The 27,579-nt window shown below is 39.5% G+C and overlaps 1 protein-coding gene across 1 annotated transcript in view; it reads left to right on the top strand.

Moving 5' to 3' along the window:
- ahi1 (Abelson helper integration site 1) overlaps positions 1 to 27,579 on the top strand; it is a 258,275-nt gene that overhangs the window by 87,675 nt on the left and 143,021 nt on the right. The window contains exons 14-17 of the mRNA XM_060857049.1: positions 6,781 to 6,887; positions 8,816 to 8,934; positions 12,005 to 12,135; positions 20,100 to 20,240. Of these exons, the coding sequence (XP_060713032.1) occupies positions 6,781 to 6,887; positions 8,816 to 8,934; positions 12,005 to 12,135; positions 20,100 to 20,240 (498 nt within the window). The remainder of the gene's footprint in view (positions 1 to 6,780; positions 6,888 to 8,815; positions 8,935 to 12,004; positions 12,136 to 20,099; positions 20,241 to 27,579) is intronic.

Raw genomic sequence — 27,579 nt, 5'->3', positions numbered from 1 at the left:
TCCAAAGCTAAAGTCTTCAGTGTTGATAAATGTACTGCCATTGTAACTTCTGAAGCTGTTATTCTGGGCCATCTTGCCTCTCAACTCTCACTACACCATCTCATCCTAAACCAACAGTGTCACTGGGCTTCTCTAAACTCACCTTCCTCAAAAATTAGAATTTTTCCTAGAAACTTTTTCTCTCTAAAGTCTCTCCAGCTGAGAATTATAGAATCTTTGCAGTCAGTCTTCTATTCTTGGTGCAAGTCTTCCGTCCCAGGAGCATATAATCATAGAAACATAGAATGCTACAAAGTAGAAGGAAGTTATTCAGTCCATCGAATTTGTGCTCACTCTTTCACATGTTTAATTTTGCCATTGAGCCAAATCTGCAGTACTTTAACAATCTCCTTTTGAAAATCCATATAAGCATCAACTGGTTTCCTCATCCAGCCTCATTACTATGTTATCTGAAAGCTTTATTAAGTTAGTCCAGAACAAATTGTCTTTAACAAATTCTTCTTCACTCTCCATAAATCCATGCTTATCCAAGTAAGTGTTATCTTTCTGACAGGTTATGATTTCAAAAGCAACATTGGACTTACTGGTAATAATTGTTAGGTTTATCCTTTTTTTCTCTCTTTTGGCGATAATATATTTGCAATTCTGCAGTCCTCTTATCGTATTGGTCTTCAAATCTGATTCTGCTTCACTCACCACAGATAATGCTAAACCTGCTGAATTTCTCCTGCATTTTCTGTTTTTACTCCTTTACCCTCTCACTTACTGACTCTCCTCTGCTTTCTCAACTTCCTTTTCTTCCTTTACACTTTGCATTAATCTATCTCCACCCATGCCTTTGAGCCTCTGCTTTCCAACCTGACTACAGCACCTCATTTTGACTCTATTGTAGGCATGGCTGGTAGGAACTGTTCATTGACTAAAGTGGAGCACTCGGGGGAGCTGCTGCCCTGTTTCAGAACATATCAATATTTTGGGTTTGTTTTAATTCTCACGTCAGTCTTACCATCTGCTGCAACAAAGAGTGTTTCATTGATGAAAAAAGAAAACATTAAACAGCACTCTGTTGCCTTTATTCAAAATCTCACCATACCTGTTCAAATTGCTTCTTTTCATCCCACTTTATCGAACCATTAAACAAACCTTGAGGTAACCTTGAGGCAGTACTACATTGGAAATACAGATTTTCTACAGTGGTTTTAAAAGTTCACTTCACATTATCAAAATGCAACTAAAACCAGTATCGGCTGTTGGCACGGTTGATAAAATACTGCTTAAGCAATAACTTCAGAAGCCTCATAAAGGCTAACTTGTTGGAAATGCACAATTATTCTGTAACATGTAGCTAAGAGTAAAACAAAATTCATAGTTTTTTCTTAAAATAAAACAAGAAACTGCTGGACAACAACATACCTAAGGCAGATAATTAAGACAGACTGAAGATTTTGGTTTGTTGTGATATTTCACCACTGATGCTATTTCTGACTCCACTAATTCTGGTGAGTGGGAGATTATTTGATGAGATATTGTTGTAAATGTGAAGGTTTTTATTGTTATTTTATAAATTCTGAACTGGACACTGTGTTCATCCTTTCGAAATAATTTGTTTTTCTGAACTCAACTGTTCTTCTTGACATTCACAGTCATTATATATGCATTCTCCAGAGTGAATTAAGTAAAATTTCGTCTTTATGACTTCTCATTTATCAGAACAATCAGCACCACAGCAGGTTGTGGGTGCTCTTTTTGTTGGAGCTCATTAGGTATATATGGTTGAAGAAGCAATTAGAACTCAAGAAAAATGCAATATATGGAATCCATATGATCCCAAAGTAAGGGACCAAGGAAGTACATTTGAAGTGTTGTCATTTTTACTGAAGGAATTGCAGCGGCCATTTTATACATAGCAAACTCCACAAACAGCACTGGGATAATAAGACCATAAGACATAGGAGTGGAAGTAAGGCCATTCGGCCCATCGAGTCCACTCCGCCATTCAATCATGGCTGATGGGCATTTCAACTCCACTTATCCGCATTCTCCCGTAGCCCTTAATTCTTTGTGACATCAAGAATTTGTCAATCTCTGCCTTGAAGACATTTAGCGTCCCGGCCTCCACTGCACTCTGCGGCAATGAATTCCACAGGCCCACCACTCTCTGGCTGAAGAAATGTCACCGCATTTCTGTTCTGAATTTACCCCCTCTAATTCTAAAGCTGTGTCCACAATAATGACTTAATAACCTGCTCTTTGTGGTATAGATTGAGGCATAATTATTGGGTGGGCAGCCTAGGGTGACTTCCTACTGCCCTTATTTGAAATGCAGTCATATTGTTCATCAACCTGAAATCAGACAGGACTTCTGACAGTGCAGCATTCCCTCAGTGCCCAAGGGGAGTGACAGGTTTGATTTTATTCCTAGAACTCTGTGGGAAGCTAGCGAAGTGATTGCTGGGCTTCTTGGTGAGATATTTATATCATCGATAGTCACAGGTGTGGTGCCGGAAGACTGGAGGTTAGCTATCGTGGTGCCACTGTTTAAGAAGGATGGTAAGGACAAGCCAGGGAACTATAGACCAGTGAGCCTAACGTCAGCGGTGGGCAAGTTGTTGGAGGGAATCCTGAGGGATAGGATATACATGTATTTATAAAGGCAAGGACTGATTAGGGATAGTCACTATGGCTTTGCATGTGGGAAATCATGTCTCACAAACTTAATTGAGTTTTTTGAGGAAGTAGCAAAGAGGATTGATGAGGGCAGAGCGGTAGATGTGATCTATATGGACTTCAATAAAGCATTCAACAAGGTTCCCCATGGGAGACGGATTACAAAGTTTAGATCTCATGGAATACAGAGAGAACTAGCCATTTGCATACAGAACTGGTTCAAAGGTAGAAGACAGAGGGTGGTGGTGGAGGGTTGTTTTTCAGACTGGAGGCCTGTGACCAGTGGAGTGCCACAAGGATCGGTGCTGGGTCCTCTACTTTTTGTCATTTACATAAATTATTTGAATGCGAGCATAAGAGGTGCAATTCGTAAGTTTGCAGATGACATCAAAATAGGAGGTGTAGTGGACAACGAAGAGGGTCACCTCAGATTACAACAGGATCGTGACCAGATGGACCAATGGGCTGAGAAGTGGCAGATGGAGTTCAATTCAGATAAATGCGAGATGCTGCATTTTGGGAAAGCAAATCTTAGCGGGACTTATACACTTAATGGTTAAGGTCCTAGGGAGTGTTCCTGAACAAAGAGACCTTGGAGTGCAGGTTCATTACTCTTAAATGTGGAGTTGCAGGTAGATAGGATAGTGAAGAAGGCGTTTGGTATACTTTCCTTTATTGGTCAGAATATTGAGTACAGGAGTTGGAAGGTCATGTTGCGGCTGTACAGGATATTGATTAGGGCATTGTTGGAATATTGCGTATAATTCTGGTTTCCTTCCTATCGGAAAGACGTTGTGAAACTTGAAAGGATTTAGAAAAGATTTACAAGGATGTTGCCAGGGTTTGAGGATTTGAGTTATAGGGAGAGGCTGAAGAGGCTGTGGCTGTTTTCCCTGGAGTGTTGGAGGCTGAGGGGTGACCTTATAGAGGTTTACAAAATTATGAGAGTCATGGATAGGGTAAATAGGCAAAGTCTTTTCCCTGGGGTTGGTGAGTCCAGAACTAGAGGGCATAGGTTTAGGGTGAGAGGGGAAAGATATAAAAGAGAACTACGGGGCAACTTTTTCACACAGAGGGTGGTACGTGTATGGAATGATCAGCCAGAGGAGGTGGTGGAGGCTGGTACAATTGCAACATTTAAGAGGCATTTGGATGGGTATATGAATAGGAAGGGTTTGGAGGGATATGGGCCGGGTGCTGGCAGGTGGGACTGAATTGGTTTGGGATATCTGGTTGACATGGGGTTGGATTGAAGGGTCTGTTTCCATGCTGTACATCTCTAAGACTCTATGAACATACAACCTTCTGACTCAGGTGTGTATACTACAAATTAAGTTACAATTAATACATAGGAGATAGAAATTGATCTTGTGTTGATATCTTATAATACAGAAAAGAAGGACCTATAAACTGAAAATTCATAGCTGTTCTTCTCATTATCACCCTGGCAGTTTTATGCAGACAGCCACTGAGTAATAGTGCATATTGGAAACTTCATAAACTAATGGAAGCTATTTATTGTAGATTCCAACCCAAACATTGAATCTACTACACAGTTTTTTTTGATAATATTGCGATTATTGCAACAGATCTCTAATTCTCATTGTATCCCTGTTCTCGGTGTTCATTACATTAGCTACTGATTCAACAACACTTTGATTTTCAAATTTTCATCCATTTTTAAATCCTCTCTGGACTTGTCCCTCCCTATTTCTATAACCCCTTTTATCTCTCCAACTTTCTGAAATCTCCTTGCCCATCCACTTCTGATGTCTTGCGTGTTTCCAGTTTTAATCATTCTACCATTGCCAGCTTCACTAGCTCAAACCCAAAGCTGGAGAAGTATTTTCTAAAACTCTCAACTTTGTCTCTCCTCCTTTAAAATGCCTCTTAAAACTCAGCTATTTGATCAGTTTTTTTACTGCCTACCTCCCAGTCGTCACAAATTTCTGTGTAATAATGCTGCTGTGAAGAATCTTTAGATGTTTATGCTGTTTCAGGAGCTACATAAATGTAGTTTGGTATATAATAGTAGTGCCCCTCAGGAATATCAGTTTATGGAAGGATTACTGTTCTTGTCAAGTTTAAAATTAGGTTATGAATTCTTCTTGATATTTATTTGAGTTACAATAAAGAATTACTGTTATTTTGTTGTAAGTTATTTTAATGTCCAAAATAAAAGGCATGGGGTTTAGAATTAGCTTCAACTTAGCTGATCAACCTGTATCAATGTTGAAGAGTTTCTGAATTTATGTATATATAGCCATATAGCTATAATTTATTTTAGGAGCAGAAGTAGGGCATTCGGCCCCTCATACCTATTCAGCGATTCAGCAACATCATTGCCATTTTAAGTTAGATTTTTATGGGAGATATTTGTTACTTGCTAGGCCATCATTATTTGCCCAGAGGGCATTTAAAGGTCAACCACTATTGTTATGGATCAGGAGCAAAAAAGGCCAGACAAGGTAAATATGGCACATTTCCTTCCCTAAAGGACATTTGTGAACCAGATGAATTTTTACGACAATCAACAGTGATTATATTGGACACCATTGGGTTAATATTTTATTCCAGACTTTTATTATTTGCCATGGTGTGATTTGAACCTATGTCCTGAGAACGTTAGTTTGTTGTTTTGGATTACCATTTAAGTGGCATTATCACCACGCCACAGTCACTCCTCAATTGATGGTAGATTCAACTCTAATTTCTCCCCACCCCAATAATATTTCTATCTCTTATTTGTCATGAATTGATCTATATATGCTACATTTTATTCTGGGATTCTTTATTTTCAACATTTGAATTAAGTTGTGTGTACTACTTTACTAATAATTCACATTTTACATGTGGAAGGAACTAATAAACCCAAAATTGATTATTATTTTACCCCTTTTGATTAAACTGGTATTTAGTTCCATTGTGAAAACAATTTTTGTTCAGATAAGCCTAGGGCTGTAAGACATGGATGGCATTTCAGCTTAATCTAATCTTATGGTTCGTAGAAATTTATTATAGAAAAGTTATAGGAACATGGAGATTAACTCCATTAGGAAAAGAATTCTGTACAGTTCAAATGGCAACATATTTATGCAGTTGTAAACATGAATTTACAATCAGGGATTGAGAATATGTTGTCGTAAAAGATGGACTTGAAGAGAAAGTTATAAAGAAATAGTTTCATCCAGAATGTTTCAATGAAGGGAGGGGGGGTAGGCTAATTAATGCCTGGTAAAATGAGCAATCTTATCCTTTCAGAAAACACAACTCAGTTTGTTTGCAAATGTACTGTTTGATTCAAGAAAATGTTTGGCTTTTAAAAGGGAATCATAGTGACAAGTAATGTAAGTTTCAGGAACCTGAAGTAATAAGGTGTAGACAATACAAGCAATACTGTGACAAAGCTTGGAAGCTATAAAAGGAGCTTGGAGAAAGTGAGGATCGCAGATACTGGACAAGTCAGGAGGCGATCAAGTGTGGAACTGGAAAAAACACAGCAGGTCAAACAGCATTAGAGGAGCAGGGGAGTTGCTGTTTCAGGTCGGGACCTTTCATCAGGACTGGGGAGAGGGATGGGTGCTAAGAAATAAATAGAAAGTGAGTGGTCAAGGTAGGGGAGAGGTAGATGGGGTGGCGATAGGTTGATACAGGTAGCAAGTAATTGTGATTGGTCAGTGGGAAGGGTGGAGCAAATAGGTGGGAAGGAAATTAGACAGTTTAGGCCACACCTCATCCAACGTCAAAACAAACTGGAAGAAAAAGGCCTTATCTTCTGCCTCAGGAGCTTACAACCATATGTTTTAACATAGAATTCACCAGCTTTCAAATCTCTGCAGCCCCCCCATCTCATCCCAGGTCCAGCCCTCCTCTACTACTCCACCTTCTTGACCTGACCTAACCTGTCCATCTTCCTTCCCACCTATTTTTAATACAGAAAATCAAAAAATATGGAAATAGTTCTTTGAAAATGTATTTTATATTTTCTACTATAATTTTTTCATTTGTTCACTGGTTGTCTAAGTTTATTAGAATAGTGTTAAAAAGAATGCAAGAGCAGTATTATGTGTAGTTTTTGAACCAAATAAGAATTTTTGTTTTGTTTTTTTACAGGGCTACGCATGTTCTCCGGTGACAGTTCAGGACTGGTTATTTTTTGGAGCACTGTTGTAAATCAAACTTCACCAGAAAGCTTGGTTCAACAGTGGACAATTGCTGAGGTATAGTTTCAAAAAACTCAAATGTTCTGCAGTTCACACCTTGGAGTTTTGGCTTCTGATTTTAATAAACCAAAGTGTATCAATACTTTCCAATGGCAAAGCAATGATCAATTTGTTGATAGATGGTGATTACTTATGTATTTCATGATTTGCACAGTAGAAATCTATTGAAAATAATACCTGGCAAGCAAGTAATTTTTGTTTCCAAGATCGTTGGTTTTAAGTAACCACCACAGCTTCTGATCGACAATAGTACACCCTACAAAGGTATTAAATAGTCCATCAGTTGTTTCACATTTAATGCCAAGGAATTGCCAACCTGAGGAGTTATTTGACAACTTTCCTTTGAAATAGGTCTATTCTAAGCATTGTGTTATAAAATGTTTTAGAATATATACCAACAGATTATAATATGCAATTGTCGTAAAAGATTAGTTATTTGATGAAAGTTGAATAAATTCTGACCATTTTGTTAAATCTTTTGCATCTGCAAACAACTTGCATTTCCATCAAATTCTTCTCAATCTGTAGCACTTTCATCTTTACAGAATCATAGAATCCCTGCAGTGCAGAAGCAGACCTTTCGGCCCATTGCGTCACACCTTGAACGTTCCCTCCCCCCCAGCCCTGTAAATCTGTGTTTCCCATTGGCTAATCCATTTAGCCTGCACATCCCTATGGGCAATTTAGCATTGCCAAATCCACCTAACCTGCACATCTTTGGATTGTGGGAGGGAACTGAAGCACCCACAGGCAGCTCATTCAGACACAGGAGAATGTGCAAATTTCACACAAACAGTTGTCCGAGGATGGAATCAAATCCACGTCCCTAGCGCTGTGAGGCAGCAATGCTAACTACCGAGCTACCTTTTTCTTCCTCCTTTCTCCCATTCCCCAGCCCCCAATTTGCTCTTCAGTCCTTAATAGAGCATACAGAAAATTCTTTGTACATGAGAAGATTTCCTCTTGTGCTTGTCCTCCCAACAACCTCTGATTTTAGCTTACCGTGAAAACCCTTGCTGTCTCACCCCTTTTTACCTTTTGTGGTAAAGGCATGACTTTCCCCTCTTTTGGAAGTAGTAAGGAAGATGGCAGGAAAGACAAATAATTTGGCAGGTTTGCTCCAGAGATATATTCACCTGCTTCCCGCCACCCCTCAGCAGTTAACTTCTCAGTAAGATCTACATGCAATCACATTGAATTGCTGCAATTAAGGCTTTTAAGCGAACGATTAATGGCCATGTAAAGGCCTTGGCCACCCATAGTTTGATTATCAGCCGCGTTGGCAGGTAACAAAATGGCTGTTTTTCTACCAGGGAAACCAGGGCGATCTTCCTTCGAGAATGTGAGCCAAATTTTTTCCACTTGCCCCCATCTGCCATTTACGGAGTGCAGCGGGGTGGCCACTGAAAGCCAACTCTGCTTTTGCCTCTGATCCCCATCTCCCCGTAAACCCCAGCCCATGCTCAAACCCTTTCCCACCACCCCTAAAGAAAAATACTTCCTGTTCATCAGTAGAGCTCTTCATGGTTGTACTGTCTGGGTCTTTATTCTTGCCACATCTAGGCCTTTATCCTTGCTCCTCACCTCCATGAGGCTGCCAGCTTTTCAGATCAGGATTACAACAATGAGATTCCTGGATGGAACTGAAGCTTAATGGATAGCAGTTAATTACCTAATTGGCACTTGGTCTGATGAGGCTTTTGCTGCTCAGCTAATGAGTTAATTTGCCCTTAGTTTGCCTGAGTCACATATTGGACAGAGCATTTAATCTGGTAAACATTAGTGTCATTACACAGGTGAGATAACCAGATTATAGTGCGGTGTAAATTTTGTATACTTCCTTCATCTAATCAACTAATGTAAAAAATATTATGAGGGTTTGACATTTAGAATTTATTGAAAACAATATTCAAAATTCCTTTCAGAACATAATGCAGAATGATCTAAAAGGTGTTCCTATAAATCATCTGGAAGTTCACCCAAATGGCAGACGTCTCCTCATCCATGCCAGAGACAGCACTCTAAGAGTGATGGATCTAAGAGTGTAAGTTATTAAACCTAATTCCTTAGCAAAGTATGATTGTTAGTTCCATTTATGTTCTTGATTCTTATGTGGTCCATGAGACCTGGGTCCTTCTATTCCTATTCCAAAGGATCTCCAAGTATGAGGAGATGACTTTAATCTTGAAATTAGAAAATCAATAAATCCTTTGGAATTCCTGATTCCATTCTAAGTGTAGAAAACACGATGTTTCCCCCGTAACTGTCAGATTCCTTTTCGCTCTCCACTGCCCTCTCTCCTACAACTTAAATGATTCCATGCATCATGGCACTAAATTCAGTTTGACCAATTATCTAATACTAAAGTTATAAGGAACGGAACCTGCTTCTTGTACGAAGTGACCAGCTGTTACTTTTCCATTCTAGCTCAGTAGCAGGCCGCAGGCACCTGGTGCAAATGTGCTTGTCCAGGGTCACAGTGTTCTCCCAAGCTCCCGCAAACGGACATTACATTTATGGCACACACGCTACCCACATTTTCATCTAACCATAAGTATTTTTCGGTTTAGTTTTAGTAAATTTGTATTTGACTAAGTTAGGATATTATCACCAGTTACTGGAAGCAAAACAAAAAACAAAATGCTGCACTTCTTTTGTCCATATATCACTTTCTTCCCATGCCCATGCTACCTTGCCCTTATATACACAACATGCCACCAAGGCTACTGTCCACTCCTTGCCCTGTGTGTGGCGCATGCTTTCCAGTGTGCATTGCCCAATCCCTATACATGACACTGTTCTGCACACCCATGCGCATTGCTCACTAACCCCGTATGCAGAGCCTGGACCCCAGTGCACGCTATCCCCACATTTCACATGCACTGTCTGCTCACTTGCCATATGCTGCTCCCACCTGCTGGTCAAAATTCCTGCTTGTATCATGTGCATCTCTTCTGTTCACCAAATAGCACATGTCTGACTGTTGCTCTCCGTTTACAAAGCAGTCCTTTTACAAAAACACCACAATTGTTGATATTTCTCCTTTTATATAGGTGGATAAATGAATGTTAGGGTTTAGGGGCCTACAGTGCATCCGTAGGTAATATCAGAGCTGATGGTGTGGCTATGGAAACCAAAGCCAAACTGGATGATTTAGTCCTGCACAGCCGGATGATGATGCGGTGACATTGGATGAGGATGGTATGAGTCATGCATATACAGGAGAACCTCGATTATCCGAACGAGATGAGTGGGCACTATTCCGTTCGGATAATCGATTATTCGGTTAATCAATTAAATGCCTTTCCTCTGGGGCTCAGAGACTGCAGCAGCACAGCACACGAGCCCCTGTCCCCACCTACCCCCCCCCAACCCTGTCCAACACTGCCCCCTGCCCCCAAACCCAGTCCAACATTGTCTCCCAATCCCGTCCAACACCCCCCCCCCAAAACCCCATCTGCCCCAACCCCTTCTCCAGGGCAGCCGGACTGTACACCAACAACAAGACTGCTGCAACTGCCCTTGTGGGGTAAGTCTCCAAATAGCACGCGCGCGCACACACACACACACCACTTTTTTACTGCAACTTTTTGACAGTTTCCACATTAGCCCTGTACAGGATAATGTTGGAGAGTTTATCTGGGGGCGAGGGTTTCGGGTACATCCCTCTGTAGAACTCCAGGGAATGTGTGGGGAGAGAGAGAGGGCAAGAGGTCAGTCATTTGGAGACAGTGTCTGTTTAATCACAGTAAACAAAAAACACAATCACTGTTGGAAACTCGTCTTGGGTCTAATGTTTCTATCGGGGCAACGAGATTTCCTTTGGATAATACGATTTTCGGATAATTGGTATTCGGATAATCAAGGTTCCTCTGTAGCCAATAATTACCACTGTTGTCATACTGTATTCCAGAGGTTTGTAATTAACTAGGATTCAAAGAACACCCAGTCTATTACAACCCTTACATAATTAAAGTTGTGTCAGACATGGCTCATTTGGTAATAGACTTGCTGCTGAGTGCGATAGTTGTGAGTTCAAGACTCACCCGAAGACTGGACGCTGAAATGAAAACTGACTTACATTACCTTCCAATCAAATTCAGTGCGGCATGGTGGCACAGTGGTTAGCACTGCTGCCTCACAGCGCCAGAGGTCCGGGTTCAATTCCCGCCTCAGGCGACTGTGTGGAGATTGTACATTCTCCCCATGTCTGCGTGGGTTTCCTCCGGGTGCTCTGGTTTCCTCCCACAGTCCAAAGATGTGCAGGTCAGGTGAATTGGCCATGCTAAATTGCCCATAGTGTTAGGTAAAGGGATATGGGTGGGTTGCGCTTCGGTGGGTCGGTGTGGGCTTCTGCATAATCTTCTGCGGTATCCGAACTCTAATTCTGAGAATTTCAAAAAATGAATTGCTTTAGAAGCAGTTCAGAGGAGTTCAAGTCATACATGGGATGAAGGACTAATCTACTAAAGAAAGCTAAAACAGATTACGCTTTTATCCACAGACTGTTGTGGTGCAGTGGTAGTATGCCAGGAGGACTGAGTTCAAGTCCCACCGACTCCAGAAGTGTGTAATAAAAAGTTGTTCTTGTTTATATAACCACTGGAGTTTAGAAGAATGAGAGATAATCTTGTTGAAGCATACATAATCAGAAGGCCATCTCTAATGCTGATCTGTCTTCACAGACGATGCCAGACCTGCTGAGGTTCTCAAGCATTTTATATTTTATTTCATGTTTCCAAAATCTACAATATTTTGCTTTGATCAACCTGCAATACCTTTGTTTTAATTTGTCTCCATTTTTGAAAATAGTTTTCATTCCAAACAAACCCTCTGCCTGACATGCAGGCTGGGAAATCACCGAGCACACATTGAACCTTTTTGTTCAAGAGTGGTAACCTGTCCCTACAGGGGACTACTCACCAAGACCATTATGGGAACAATTAAAAATGTTTATTTTCAAAGCGGTGCAGCTAAGGAGAAACAGTCTGAATAAAATGGTATTATGAAATTCTGATTAGATCTAGCTTGTTACTGGCCTTTTAGGGGTCCTTAAATTTTTTTTTGTTTCCAGACTCTCTGGATTCCTAGTTTCTATGCTCTTTAATTTCTAGATTGGCTGCAAAGAAGTATACAGGAGCTACAAATTACCGTGAGCAGCTATACAGCACATTCACACCATGTGGGATGTTTCTTTTTTCTGGTAGTGAAGATGGGATATGTTATGTTTGGAATTCAGAGACAGGTATGTTTCAGCTATTACTACAATCGTTTTATTTTGGAATTGATTAAACTTGTCAAACAAACTGAGAGAGATAATCAGAGTTGCAAATGAGAAGCAAGGCACTTGAGTATCAGTTATGCCTCAGTGGTAGCACTCTCAACTCTGACTTATTAGGTTGTGGATAAGTTCCAATTTAGGTCTTGAGCATGAAATCTAGACTGGTATTCATTTGCTAATGGCAGAAAATTGTGATACATTGAGTTTCAGACATTCTCTGGATAAGAATTTACCCTTTCATTTCCTTAGAAGGTCTTGTTATTCCCTTTATTTTTCAACAGGAAATTTGCAGAGAGAGCAGCTTGCAGGGGAATGGTGAGTGAGAGCAGAAGATTTTCTGTTCCTTAACACAGAGAGAGAGATTTACGTCTTTTTGTTTGCACTTAAGCTTCTGTTTATACACCACTGATGGTCACTTGCCCAGGAACCAATCACGCGGTGGACCATAACTGTTTTTCTTCATTGTTCTCATTTTTGGTTTGGAACTGTGAGCTGAAGTCTTGGACTTTCAACAGTGGCTCGCCTTTGAAAAAACAGACAAAAAAACCCAAATTGATATTTATTTATGGGAACTGCTCTGGAAAGTTAATTGAAGTTTGGTTATTGTTCTAAGAATACTGCAAATATTTCGGCACTTGTGTTGGATTGTGTTCAAGGGTCATTCAGTGGGAGGCCAGTGTCCACCGGTCAAGCAAAGAGAAGTTTGAAAAGGAAAAAAAGAAACCAGAGATTGAACTGGTTTGGACAAAAGGTAATGTGGAGCTATGACAGCTGCTGGTCACTCTCACGCTATCCTCCAGTTATCAAATTATTGGAAGTTCTAAGAAAAGAACCTCATTCTGTAGGGTATTATGTGAAAGTCTTCAGCAGTCTGCAGAAGCTGTTTGCATTTACCAGTGTCTTCATAATTCAACAGTTCCACCTTTCAGAAAAGAGTGTACTATCCAAGATTTGCTTGAAGTTTCAATAACCATCGTTCAAAACTGCTTAAGTGATCTGGCCAGTCACAATTCTCTTATTTTTTTAAATGAATTATCATTTAACTATCCTCGTCCGTCTATCTGTCTATGTATGTAAGGGTAGGGTTATGAATAAAGGGGATTATTTAAAATCGTGGACATTAATTACATTACCTTAAAATAAAACAATGAACTGTGGAGGCTTAACAAAATGTTAACTGTGCTTTGACTCCATAGATACTGCATCATTTGCTGAGTTTCTCCAGCAATTTCTGTTATTGTTTCAGATTCACAGTTCTTTCTTTCCACTATATACATACACGTTTTTTGTTTTAAAAATGATTGTATTTTGAAAGCATTTTGTCTTTTATAGAAAGAATTTTACAGTGGTAGATAGCAGAGTGATTAGTTATGGACAAGGGGATCTCTGGTCTTTCATTACCTAATGGTGAAATCAAGTCATAGCAGGTTACAGGAATTATAGTGAAAAAGAGGGCAACAGGATTGCCAAAAGGATTGAGCAGGTAATTCAAAGCTAAATAGGATGGAGCATTATTGGTGGAGAGGGGAATATGTAGTGGCAAGGACAAGGACTGAGGGACACATTGGGGAAAATATAAGCAATTGGGAGAGGTATGACAATTGTCATTGAGAGTCACATGTTGTAATTGTACCCACCTTTACCACTTTCTCTGGCAGTTTGATCCATATATGCACCACCTTCTGTGTGAAAAGTTTTGAACTCCCCTACCCTGGGGAATAGAAACAAAAATAGAAGTTGCTGGAAAGATTCAGCAGGTGTGGCAGCATCTGTGAAGAGAAATCAGAGTTAATGTTTTGGGATCAATGATTCTTCCTCAGAACATGGAACAGATCTTGACTATTCTCCTTATCCCAGCCTTTCATGATGTTATAAACCTCTATAAGGTCACCCCTCAGCTTCCTATGCTTCGGGAAAAAATCGACTTAGGATATCCAGCCTCTCCTTCTAACTCAAGGCCTCCAGTCTCAGTAATGTAAATCTTGCCTGCACCCTTTCCAATTTAATAATATCCTTCCTACATCAGGGCAATGAACACTATATGCAGTACTCCAAAAGTGACCTCGCTAATGTCGTGACGAAAGTGAGGATTGCAGATGCTGGAGATTAGTGACGAGAGTGTGGTGCTGGAAAAGCACAGCAAATCAGGCAGCATCCGAAAAGCAGAAGAATCGACATTTCAGGCAAAAGCTAGGGCTTTTTTTCTTGCACTTCGGATGCTACCTGACCTGCTGTGCTTTTCCAGCACCACACTCTTGTGACTAATGTCTTTTAAAAACACAACATAATGTCCCAATTCATATATTTGATGCACTGACCAATGAAGGCAAGTGTACCAAACATCTTCTTTATGACAATGCCCACCTGTGATACCACTCTCAATAAACTATGTACCTGAATGCCTAAGTCTCTCTGTTTGACAACATTCTTCATTAACTGTGTAAAAAGCAACACCTCGCATTTGTCTAAATTAAACTCTAACTGCCAGTCCTCAGCACATTGGCCCAGTTGATCAAGATCTCATTGAATATAGGTCTTGGGAGCAGGATTAGACCATTCGGCCCTTTGAGCATTCTCCACATGCAACAAGATTGTGGCTGATCTGGTTGTGACCTCATCCATAGTTTCCTGTCTGCATCCCATAATTCTTAACACCTTAGAACAATGATTGGCATTCTTTTGAGAGTTTAATCTTCTGTTTGATTCCAAGGCTCTTTTGCCAACTCTTTGAGAGTAAGGGTCATTTACAAAATAACATGACAAAATAAATTCTATATGCAGAGTATAAGATCTTCATAAAGTTGACTAAGTCAATAGGTCACTTGCATGCACCTGCATTTACATTGGATCCTAGAACTGAGATAAGATTCCTGCAGTTCTTTCCCTAAGCACTGAATAAAGATCTTAGAATCCATCACAATGAAAAAGAATTAGTCGCTCTAAAACCAAAACCTTTTATAAAGCCTGCCAAATTCCATTGGGTTATCTACTCATTTTGAGTTAATTTTATGCATGTCTGATTTGGTTTATATCATATTTAATGCACGTAAGAACAAATTTTCAAATGTTCACTTCATCTTTACCAAGTTGGAGTTTTCCAGTACCATGGAATCTGGGAGAATCTTTCACAAAACTCTGGAATGCCTTGAGAGAAGAACTAATGAGCACTGTATCCTAGCAATGCCTTTTATTTTATTCATTCATGCAGAATCACTAAGAATGGTCTGCACTTTTTGCATATCCCTAATTACCCTCAAACTTGGTAAACTGCTATCATGAACTGCTGAACCCTGTGTGGTGAAGGTAAAGACAGAAGCATAGAAAATAGCGCAGAAAGGAGTAGGCCATTTGGCCCATAATACCTCCATTGCTATATTTATAGTGGCACGGTGGTTCAGTGGTTAGCACTGCTGCTTCACAGTGCCAGCGACCCTGCTTCAATTCTGGCCTCGGGTTACTGTCTGTGTGGAGTTTGCACGTTCTCTGCATGGCTTTCCTCCAGGTGCTCCAGTTTCCTCCCACATTCCACAAGATGTGCAGGTCAGGTGAGTTGGTGATGCTAAATTACTCATAGTATTAGGTGCATTAGTCGGAGTAAATGTAGGGGAATGAGTTTGGTTGGGTTACTCTTTAGAGGGTCGGTGTGGATTTGTTGGGCAGAAGGACATGTTTCCACACTGTTGGGAATCTAATCTAATCTACTCAGTATGATCACGGTTGATCATCCAACTCAGTGTTCTGTTCTCTCTTTCTCCCCATACCCTTTGATCCCTTTAGTCCGAACAACAACATCTAACTGTTTTTTTGAATTATTCAATGTTTTGCCTCAACTGCTTTCTATGGCAGAGAACTCTATAAGCTCACCACTCTAGGTGAAGACTTTTCTCCTTATCTCAATCTTAAATAGCCTATTCCGCATCCTTTGTTTGAGATATGAACGCCCCTGTCATCGGGAACATCCTTCCTACATTTAGCCTGTCTATTCCTGTTGGAATTTGATAGGTTTCCGTGAAAGTCCACCTCTTTCTTCTAAAGTCCAGTGAATATAGTCCTAACTGATCCACTCTGTTGTCATATGTTAGTCCCACCATCCCAGAAATCAGTCTGGTAAATCTTCATTGCACTCTACCCCTAGCCAGAACATCTTTCTCCAGATAAAAACTGAACACAATACACCCACTGAAATGCTGAATAGTAAGGTCTTTATTTTCATGCAGTGAGGAAGAAGGAGAAATAATTTGTTTTCAAGTCCAGGTGATGTATGGCTTGGAAGGGGAGGTTGTAAATGATGCAAGGTTTACTAGATGGTTTTTATCTTGATTTTGATAGTGTGAAATAATAGATACAAAAACGGAAATCTTAAGAAAACACAACCCGCGATATTGGGACAGCTTTAAAGATGTTTGTGGCTGGAATGCAAACTGGAAAATGCTGGAAAAGTCAGCAGATTAGGCAGCTTCTTTGGAGAAACAACCGTGTACATTTCAGTTATGTGACCTTTCATCAGCAATCTATTTGTCTGTTTTAGTTTCAGATTTCTAGCATTTTCAGTATTATGCTTTGGCTTGTTAGGCTGGATTTCTTTAACTTCTTCAAGATTTTGGTCTCCTCATACTTTGGGTTTCATCGTGCTTCCTCTAAAATTAAAGCATTTGAACTGAAAATTATTGATTACAGGCATATTATGTAGAAGAAAATGTTTAAATTTTCTCTTTTAGAAGATAACATATTGTAAGTGATATTCTGTGTATGTAGCAGGTTGCTGTCAATCATAAAACAAAAAAAAACTAAAAATAGATAATTTTATATCATAAGCATACTGAATGATTATTTGAATTTGGGGAAATTGGATCATGAGGCATGATAAAATCTTGATTCAGAGAAATTGAAACTGAGAATGGAAATTGTTAGATATCTTCTGTGACATTGTTCACAGTGAATCAGTTTCAGTAGGGATGTTTGTGCTATATAAGGGATAATATCTGGGACACAGATGTACAGTGAATATATAAGCCATTCCACTTTTAGTTAAATGTAACAAATTGCTGGTAATGTTCAGCAGCTCAGTCATGGTACAAGGAGGCAATAATGAAAGATATAAAACACCTAATTTTCAGAGAGGAGAAAAACATACATAAAAAGGCTGGCAAAGTGAAGTAGGAACATGTCATTTGGGTGTGCAGATAAAGAAAAGGTTAATATATATCAGAGGAGCACACTACCCAACTATCTGTGATGGTAGACTCCAAGGATACCCAATGGCCCACAAGCTCCTTTTCCTGGGAACCTTGGACCATCCATCCTACATTACTAGCCAAATGTTTAAGAAGCTATGAGAGTAATACTTAAGATATGAATTTGCCAGAACAGTATTCCAGTGATTGAGCTGTTTAATTTCTTTATGTGAACAAATGTAACTTTCTGGACTAATGTTCTGTTTGTCACAAAACTGCAGTGATCATCCAAGGGCAAATTGAAAAGTCTTAACTTAGGAAGATTCCACACCTGGACTTCAGTTAATTTCACAGTGGACAGACCAAAGTTTATAAACCTGTTCAGAAACTTGGTGTAATTGATCAGTTTTTAATCCGAGTTCTTCTCATTTTCTATTAGTGTACCCATGGGATTTGGCAGTATTTTTGGTGCTTGCAGTGTCAGTGGGCTGTTCCTATCCTACAAATTCTTCATACAGTTTTCCCTCACTTTGATTGAGAGATGTTTTGTTATCCTGTGTTTGGTATACTGTGCTGCCTAAAAATGATTTTCAATTCGATTAAGACAAAAGATGATCAGCATTAGATGCCATGCATTATGTTTTACGAGAATCAGTGAAATTTCCATTTGACAGTGCACCATTGCACCCAGCCTTCCTTTGCAGTATTGGGTTGACAGGTCTCTGGGAAAACATTCCGAGCTTAGGCAGCAGTCCCCAATGATTTACTGGGCTGGGGGGGTGACCTTGTCATGCCTTAATTTGATTCTTGCATTGTGGCTGAGTGGTCCATCCAGTTTTTCAGTTTATTCATTTTTTAGTAGATCAATTCATCTGAACAACCAGCAAAGTCACTTCAGAGAATATTAAGAGTTAGCCATGTTAGTGTGGTTGTGGAGACCAAAGCACATTAAAGCAACATTTCTTTCCTTAAGGACAGTAGTACTAGTTATTTTTAATAATAATTCAATGGCTATTTTTAAAAATTCTTTCATGAGATGGGATTTTTGCCCATCCCCAGGTATTCTTGAACTGAGCAGCTTGCTTAAAGTTGTGGGCTGCAATAAGTCAACCACATTTCTGAGAGTCTGGGGGCATGTAAAGGTCTCCAGTAAAACAGGTAGAGTTATTCAGCAGTTAATTGAGATTGGCATGGTCACCACCATTGACTCTAGCTTTGTATTCCACCAACTGCTGTTATTGGATTTGATCCATGTCCCCAGAGCATTAGCTTGGGCTACAGGTTTGCTAGTCTGTGACATTATCCCACTGCTTTCCTGTTTCATTGTGAAATTACTGAAAGCAATTCTTTATTACTGATCAGTTTATTTTAACTGAACTTGCATTTTAAAACTGGCTGCAATTGCCCAGAAAGGAGAGCAACCTACTGTCCATATCTGTGTATTTACTCATTTGCAGAATGCCGATGTTGCTATTAAGGGGCATGTTTATTGCACATACCTTATTCCTCTTGAAAAATTGGCAGTGAGCCACTTTCTTTAATCTAGCCAAAGGGCTAGTTCGGCCATTTCCATGGAAAAGATGGTTAGATGTCTTCTCCTAAAGTGAACCAGGTGGGTTTTAATGACAGGTCTGGTCACGATTATTGGTGCTGCCATTTCTTCCAGATTTTAATTAATTGAAGTTATATTTTCCCAGCTGCTATCAGGGAATTTTACACTAACCACAGGATCATTAGTCCAGGTCACTTGAAAATTAGTTCATTAACATGATCCACAGTACCCTAGTGCAGTCTGTTCTGCAGGATTATCCAGCATGGCTTACTCTTAAATTTTAAACCTGGTCACTTTAATTGTATTTTTCAGAAACAATATTGCATTTAAAATTTAATTTGCCTCATATTTTTGTTATGAAGGTGCTTTTGTTTTTGAAGATTTATGTTCGTAGGATTGAGGACAGTGGTTCATTTTAAAAGGCTCAGGAGATAGCTAGACCTTCTTTAAAAGGTGTTCACTGAAAGGATATTTCTTGGAAGTCACATGCATAAATTTAATTGTTTGGACTTTTGTCTGGCTTTACAGCTTTCAGGAGATGGACTTTGTTCTGAATATTATTCAGTTACGTTATGGTATAGTGTGCTAAGTTAGAGAAGCCACTCAGCTCACCCTTCACCATTCTGAAGAAACCATTTTGAGGGTCCTGTTCAATAAATGAAGCATTAAGCCAGCTCTTCTCCTGAAAAGTCTCAGAAAGAGTTCCCCTCAACATTTCTTGTACTGTGTTTGCATAGGTCCCAGTGACAACTGATTGTGATTATTGAACCCTGCCTACTTGTACCAAGATGCCGACTGAAAGTTATCTTGAACGTTTCATATTTATTCCTTTTTTCTTCAAGAACTAACAAATATTCGGTCAGTTTCTTTTTGGTCAGTTGATCCCTTTTTAAATTCTAAACCACAAATTGATAAAATATATAATTGGCTGTACCAGTAACTGGTTAAAGCATTTAAAATTATTTTGTGACAAGTGGAGTAAGACTAGAGCACAACAGTGCACTCTCTCCAACTTTAGTTCTAACAATGCTCCTTTGAGCCCTGTTTGATTAATGTAATCACATTTGGGTCTCAGTTACTAGTTGAGTGTTTTATAAATTTTATAGGTCACCTAAGATTATGTTCAAGTTATTGTTCCTTGCAATCAATGTTATTTATAACCATGATTCCAGTCTTTTCTTTCTTTTCCTTCCTTTTGTTAGGGGACCAAGTGGCAATGTATTCTGATCTTAATTATACATCAGCTGTCCGAGATGTAGCCTTTCATCCTCATGAACACATGGTGGCTTTTTGTGCCTTTGGACCAAATCAGCCTATACTTGTCTTTATGTACGATCGGAAAGGTAGGTTTCATGTTCAAATCCTGTCTGGAAGAGACCTAATTAATTAAATCAAATCTTTACTCAAGCTTTCTGTTTTATGTAGTACTTGATCATGTACATATAAGAAGTACTTTATAAATATGGTACTCCTGACACAGTGGTGGGGGAGGACAATGGTGGTGTTAATTGTTTTTCTGTTTTCTCAGAATTGGTATTGTTTCAATTGTGTAGCTATTCTGTAGGATTGTTTTTAATTAACTTCAAGACCACAAACCGTATGCTTTTGGATTCCCGTGGAAGCTCTTCGTGTTTCATGAAAGTTGTCAAGTAAATTCGCCAGAATAACGTTGGCCTCAGATTGAGCTAGAGTTTTGAAACTTAACTCCTAGATAAGATTGATTTGCATTGTAGGACCAATGTAATGTAGGTCACCCATATATTTCATATTTAGATATGATTCAGCTGTGGAAATGAAATCATTTTCTATTGTATATGTCAGTACGTCAGTAAGTTGATGGGGAAAAGTTTCAAATGGGAATAGACCAGTTCTACTTATGTGGGGGCGGAGGACGAATTTTAGTGGAAACTTTGTGCTATGAAAAGAAGTCTGACGAAATGGTGCAATGGCTAGCACAACTTTTTCATTTCTGCAGATTGAGCTTGAATTTAACCCATACTGATGAGATAAAGGTTTTCACTGAAATAGCTAATTAGTGAAACCTGTTTGGACATATTTAAATTGACAGTTTCCATGGCTAAGATCGCAGGTTTTGAAATAGGAGTATTAAATTGTGGAGCAGCAATTGTATCTATGCTCTTAAGTTTTGGAAACATTAGCAATGCATATTGCTCATCCCTAGTTATCCTCAGGACGGTAAAAATCATCGTAATATATGGACATGAGTAACCCACAATAGCTTCTCTTTGCCAAAGATAATCTGTGAGCTAGTTTGGACTTTTTACTTGTGGCATTTATGACAGTTGTCTGATGTTAGTGCACAGATTAATTTTTTATTAAAAATCAATTTCAAAATTTGTCATGTGGGATTTGAACTAATAACCTTTCAATTTCGTCTCTCGTACCACCACAACCTCTTCATCCACTATACTCAGAGGACTGCAGAAGAGCTAATGTGATTCTACTTTTCAAGAAGGGCAGTAAAGATAAACCAGGGAATTACAGACTAGTGAGTCCAACATCAATGGTAGGGAACCTGTTGTAGAAAATTCTGAAGGAGAGAATTAATCTTCCCTTGGAGAGGCAAGGGTTAATCGGGGATGGTCAGCCATTTCATCAGAGGAGGGTCATGCCTATTAAGTTTCATTAAATTTTTTGAGGAGGTGGCCAGTGTATTGATGAATTTAGGATAGTCAATATAATGTAAATGGATTTCAGCAAATCCATTTACAAGGTCCCACATTAGAGACTTATAAAGAATGTTGAAAAACTTGGGATCGAAGTAACTTGGAAAGCTGGATCCAAAATGGTATCTGTTGCTGTTCTGCCTATCTGACCAATCTATTAGTATCATTCTGCAACCTAAAACTTTCTTCCCCATTGTTAAGCACCCAGCCCATCCTCTTGTCATCCAGAAACTCATTTGTCATCCCTGTTATGTTCTCACCTTTATTGTTTATATATATCCAAACAGCACTGAGCCCTGTAGTATGCAACTGGACTCCAGTGACATGGGTCTGTACCACCATGTCTCTTACCACTAAGCTAATTTTGGATCCATCTTGGACTGTCAACTAATATTTAATACTAGAGTGTTCCTTAACTATTTTGTTTTCTTCTTTTAAGAATGCATTTGAGACGCTTCCTATTTGGATTGAAAGGCTATGTTTCTTAAGTCTCTTCTAATAGCTTGAGTCTTCTGCAATTAGGAATGAAACTTGGGTCACTGTATTGCACTGCCTGCAGAACTTTAACAATTTGATTGTTTCTTGGCAGCCAAGAGCTGGATAGTAATCAAAGTGTTGTCTGATCATCGCATTATAGAATTTGATGATTTATCAAACTTATATTCTACTGTTTTGGTTATGAATTGCACTTTGGTTATGAAGTGGCCTTGCTGTGGTTAGATATGTTGAATGTTCAGTCTCTTCACTCTTAGTTTCTTCCTTTGCTATTTCAACACCATTCAGTATGTGTTTCATTTTCCTAAATATATGAAATAATATGCACTTGCTAACGCTAAACAATGTGATGATCTTTGCCAATAAGTAGGGTTTGCCCAACATTTTCAATTCTTATTCTCATGACTTAATTTCTCTATTGCAAATTTGATCAACGCATTTCCTAAACCAAGTATTTGACACAAGTCAGGAACAGTAATCGTCCCAATGCTAATCCCTGCAAACCTCACTCAGCATTCACTTTCCCACCCTTTATATCTCTCTCTCACCTTCATCTCCAGACCTGATGTGGCTTCTCGTAGAAGCAACTATTTTTGAGTTTGAGTTTGATTTATTGTTGTCAATAAATCACTGTATCACTGTACCGAGCTCCAGTGAAAAGTGTTGTTTTGCGTGCTATCCATACCATACCAAAGCACACCATCAAGATAGCAGAACAGAGTGCAGAATACAGCTGTAGAGAAAGTGCAGAAAGAGAGATCAGAATTAACATTTGAGAGGACCGTTCAAAAGTCTGATAATAGTGGGGAAGACGCTGTTTTTAAATCTGTTCATATGTGTATTCAAACTTTTATATCTTCTGCCTGACAGAAGGGAGTGGAAAAAAGTATGACTGGGATGGGAGGGATCTTTGAATATGTTGGTTGCTTTTCTGAGGCAGTGGAAAGTATAGATGGATGGGAGGCTGGTTTGTGTGTTGGACTGGGCTGTGTTCACAACTTTCTGTAATTTATTTTAGTCTTGGGCAGAACAGTTGCCATACAATGTTGTGTTGCACTCAGAAAGGATAGTGTCTCTGGTGCATCTATAAAACTTGGTAAGAGTCCTTTGTGGATATCTGAAATTCCTTAGTCTCCTGAGGAGGTATAAACATTATTGTGCTTTCTTGACCGTCGCATCAATGCACCAGGGCAGATTGTTGATGATGTTCACTCCCAGGAACCTGACGCTGTACCATCTCCACTTAGCCCCACTGATGCAGGCAAGGGCATGTCCTCCGCTCAACTGAAGTAAACGACCAGCTCCTTCATTTTGCTACATTGATGGAGAAAATGTTACCTTTACGCCATGGTTCTAAGCACTCAATTTCTTTCTTGTATTCTATCTCGTTGTTGCTGGAGATCCAACCTATAATGGTGGTGTCTTCAGCAAATTTATAAATGGAATTTGGCCACACAGTTGTGAGTACATATGGCGTATAGTAGGGGGCTGAGTATGCAGCCTTCTCGGGCACCGGTCTTGAGGATTATATTGGAGGAGCTGTTGTTGCCTATTCTTACTGATAGTGGTCTATGGGTTTGGAAGTTGATGATCCTGATACAGAGAGGGGGGACCAAGACCTAGGTTTTGGAGTTTAGTGATGAATTTACCCTTAAAGCAGTTGTTACCTATTTCCAACAATTACCATGATATGTCTGGACTGTAGAAATGATTCTTATTCATTTCTGATGTTTTATTTCCAAATATAATAATGAATCTGATGAAAAGCACTTTATCTTTGGGATGTGAGCATTGCTATAATTGCCAGAATGTGTTGCCCATCCCTAATTGTCCATGAGAAGGACGTGGTATTCTGCCTCTTTGAATCCATGGTCTAGGTACACTCTGCTGCTGTTAGATTCGGATTCCAGAATTTTTACCCCGTGATAATGAAGAAACAATATAGTACCAAGTCAGAAAGACATATGACTTGGAGAAGAATTTGTTGTGGTGGTGTCCTCATTTGTTTATTACTGTTGTCCTTCTGGATGGTATTTTGTGAATTTTAAAGTTGCTATTAGATTTGTTCTTTATACAGGGAAGACAGACTTTGATGAATCAGGAAATGAATTAGTCCTACAGTATTTAGGAAGTGAGCTACAATAGCGTAACTGCTGGGAGATAGGAAGCACAATATGTAGTGTTATTTTAACCGTGAGCAGTCTCAAAGGATTAATATTAAAACTAATTAAATCTGGCAATGTGTGGGTCCATCACAGGGAAAGATGACCATGTTAACAGCTGGGACCGGGCAAATAGTTCACTATTGTCTTTGAGGGAAGGGAGCCTTCTCTCTGTCTTTGTCCCACCTCCATCCCCTTCCCCCCCAAAAAAACACGGTTTCCCCTGAAGTAGTGTTAACTCATTAGCTACATATTTGGATGAAGAAAATGGTTCAGCAACTTTTTTTGAGGTCAAGATGTGGTTTGAAAGAGTGAAACCAGCTTCATATTTTCAATTCTATGTAATAATCAAATGTACCCTCCCCAGTATCTCACATAGTTTTTTTGTGGATTTCCCTTGATACATAGCTTTGAAAGTCAGAGCTTATTTAGCACAAGAGATTGTGCTGACCAGCCAAAGACTCAATGGCTGTTCTGCCTACAAAGATGGCAAAGTTTGATTCCTGAAGCTGCTGAAAGAGTTCAGGTTTCAGTTCTGCACAGAAAGAGACTTTTAATTCATTGAGCAGAAGCAGGGAGTGCCACCTTGCAACAACATAGGAGATATAAAGATCCTTTGGTAGGTACTAACCCTAGGGCAGTGATTTTAGAATGTCATTCTAGATGCAGTGTATTTTGTTGTATTCACAAGCTAGTGTTGAATTAGACTGCCAACCATTCCCAATTGTCCAGTAGTTTCCCAGAATGGATTATTGATGTACTTGGAAACTTCTGGAAATTCAGAAGAAAAATAGGTGGCTTGTGCTTTTTCAAGAAATTGCTGTATTGAGTGTATAGTCAAAAAGTGTGGTGCTGGAAAAGCATAGCCGGTCAGGCAGCATCCAAGGGGTAGGAGAGTTGACGTTTCGAGCATAAGCTCTTCATCAGGAATCTTCATCGAAACGTTGACTCTCCTGCTCCTCGGATGCTGCCTGACTGGCTGTGCTTTTCCAGTGCCACACTTTTTAACTCTGATCTCCAGCAACTGCAGTCCTCACTTTCTCGCATATCGGGTGTATAACCTACCAAATTTGTCAGAGGTGGTTCCATTTTTTTCTCTTTTTCTTTCCTCAACTTGGGTTTGCTTGTCACAGAATTTCCAGATCAGAGACTGAGAATTCTGCAGTGTGTACTTCACATCCTGATTTCCAAATGTCAGTCCACAAGGTACAAATCAGGCATGTGATGGAATCTTGCCCACTGGCCGGGATATGTGCATTCGCAATCAGACTTGACCGGATTCCACCTGGGATAAAGCAGCCTGCTTTGAAAGAAAATTGAATATATTATTGAACAGTAAATATTTCTAGAGCTATGACACAGAAGGAGCATTATTAATTGGAGCATTCTCAGATATGTGTATGGCTAAAAATATTTACAAACTAAATACTTGTTACCAACCTGAGAATTTAGCTCTAATCAGGGTGTGCCATACTATGTCAAATTGTTGCACTTATTACGTGTATTTCAGGGAAAAGTGAAGAGCATAATAAGAGTACTAAAAAGGAAATGTAACATTTCCACACAGTTTACTTAAAAATATCTGTAACTTAGTCTTAGGCGACCACAAGCGATGCTATCTTGAACAAGTTGTTCATTGTGCAAGCTTCAGAACTGCTGCTTTTGATTACATATGCAAAGCTACCACTTGATGGAGTAGTATCCATATATATAGATTCAACTTCGTTGGTTGATCCTTCTGTTAGAATAGTCTCAAGCCCCGTTGCATATTGGGCATGTAATGCAGGCCAAACTTTTAAAACCTTCGAAGTAGGATGGATATGTTTATTCACTTGTGTGAAAGCCAGTGAGTGGATACATTTGATTGCACAAAAAAATGCAATTCCCGATATTAAGAAAAGACAAAAATGCCCATGAATAAAAATGAGAGCTGTGAATACCTCTGTTCCCATTCCCAATCTTTACCCTTCCATTACCCTTCCACATCCTTTGCCTTATCCTTCTCTCCTCTTTGAGATGGTTCTTTGTCTTCCTCTCCTCATTCTTTTATTCTCTCTCTTCCTAATTCCCACTCCATTTTCTCTCTTTTTCATTTAAATTCATCTTTTTGACCTATCTATTCTTTTTAGACCTGGAATGTATTATTTCCCCATGTCTCTGTGAAGTGCCTTGCACATTAAAGGCATGTAGGTGATACAAGTTATTGTTGGCACACAAATATTTTATGGGAAAGTTGGCTTACTTAAACAAATGATAGTGACTCTTGCTCTTCAGGCAAGGTTTTAACTGGACTATTGAACTACTGATCAGTTGTTTTGAGGTGAGCTACCCTGAAATACTGGATTACCCTCAGGTCCTGCCAAATAGTGCATCTTCATGAACTTTTTTTCTGTTTTCAGACCACCACCTTCTAGATTGAGTACTGGTTGACAATTGAGTGGTAGGCCTGTAACAGAGTGTAAAGAGGAGTGATCAAACGTTTTCAAAGTTTGGAAGGATCAATGTTGAAGGAAGATCAAAGGGAAAGGTTAGCCTGATCAGAAGGAATTACGGCAGATCTGGAAAGTCAATGTTGAGGGGGTAGTGGGGTTGGGGGTGGTGTGGGGGCAAGGTTGAACAAGAGGGTATCTGAGACCTTGCGTCTGTAGGGGGTGGTGTGCTTGAAGTTTAGACCGGATTGAAGGACTTTGTTTGGGGGTCTTAGTGATAACAGTTTATTTGGGGGTTTGGGAGAGTGTTAGAGTAGATGAGAGTGAGGGACGTCAAACACCTTGGGGATGAAATTGAAAAGATCTAGGTACGCTGTTGTCTGCAAAGGTAAAACAGAGAAATTAAATGGTAGGTTACTGTTGCACCTGCCACACAGCGTGTTTGAACTCTTATATCTAGCAAAAGAAGTGTGAGTCGAAACTGCTATTTCTTTATTTGACACATTTAATACTAGAGCAACAAATACACTATGAAACAATGAAAAACACTACAAATCTATCTTATGTTTTACCTTAACTACGGATGATTATATACCACCACACTAGAAACTGGCCAGGATCCATGTGGTGATGTCATCTCATCTTCAGAGGAGGCTTCTCGTTCGGTGGTTATTCTCAAGCGTTCTTTTGCGGCGATTCTTATACTCCAAAGTCTTCACACCCTTTTCGGAGGGCCTTGAGTGTATTCCAAAGGATTGATCAGGTTCAGTCACCCTGATCGATCAGACTCAACCGGGTGTTGACACGTTGATGGCAGGGTGATCCTTAAGTGTCCTGTACCGGAGGTGCTGGGTGTGAGGTGCCTCCATGTCTGGTGCACACCTCGATGTTTCCAATTGTTGTGGGGAC

Source organism: Hemiscyllium ocellatum, chromosome 3, assembly GCF_020745735.1.
Source record: "Hemiscyllium ocellatum isolate sHemOce1 chromosome 3, sHemOce1.pat.X.cur, whole genome shotgun sequence".
Taxonomy (NCBI): Eukaryota; Metazoa; Chordata; class Chondrichthyes; order Orectolobiformes; family Hemiscylliidae; genus Hemiscyllium; species Hemiscyllium ocellatum.
The sequence above is the reverse complement of the archived record's forward strand: the minus strand, read 5'-3'. Positions and strand labels throughout refer to the sequence as shown.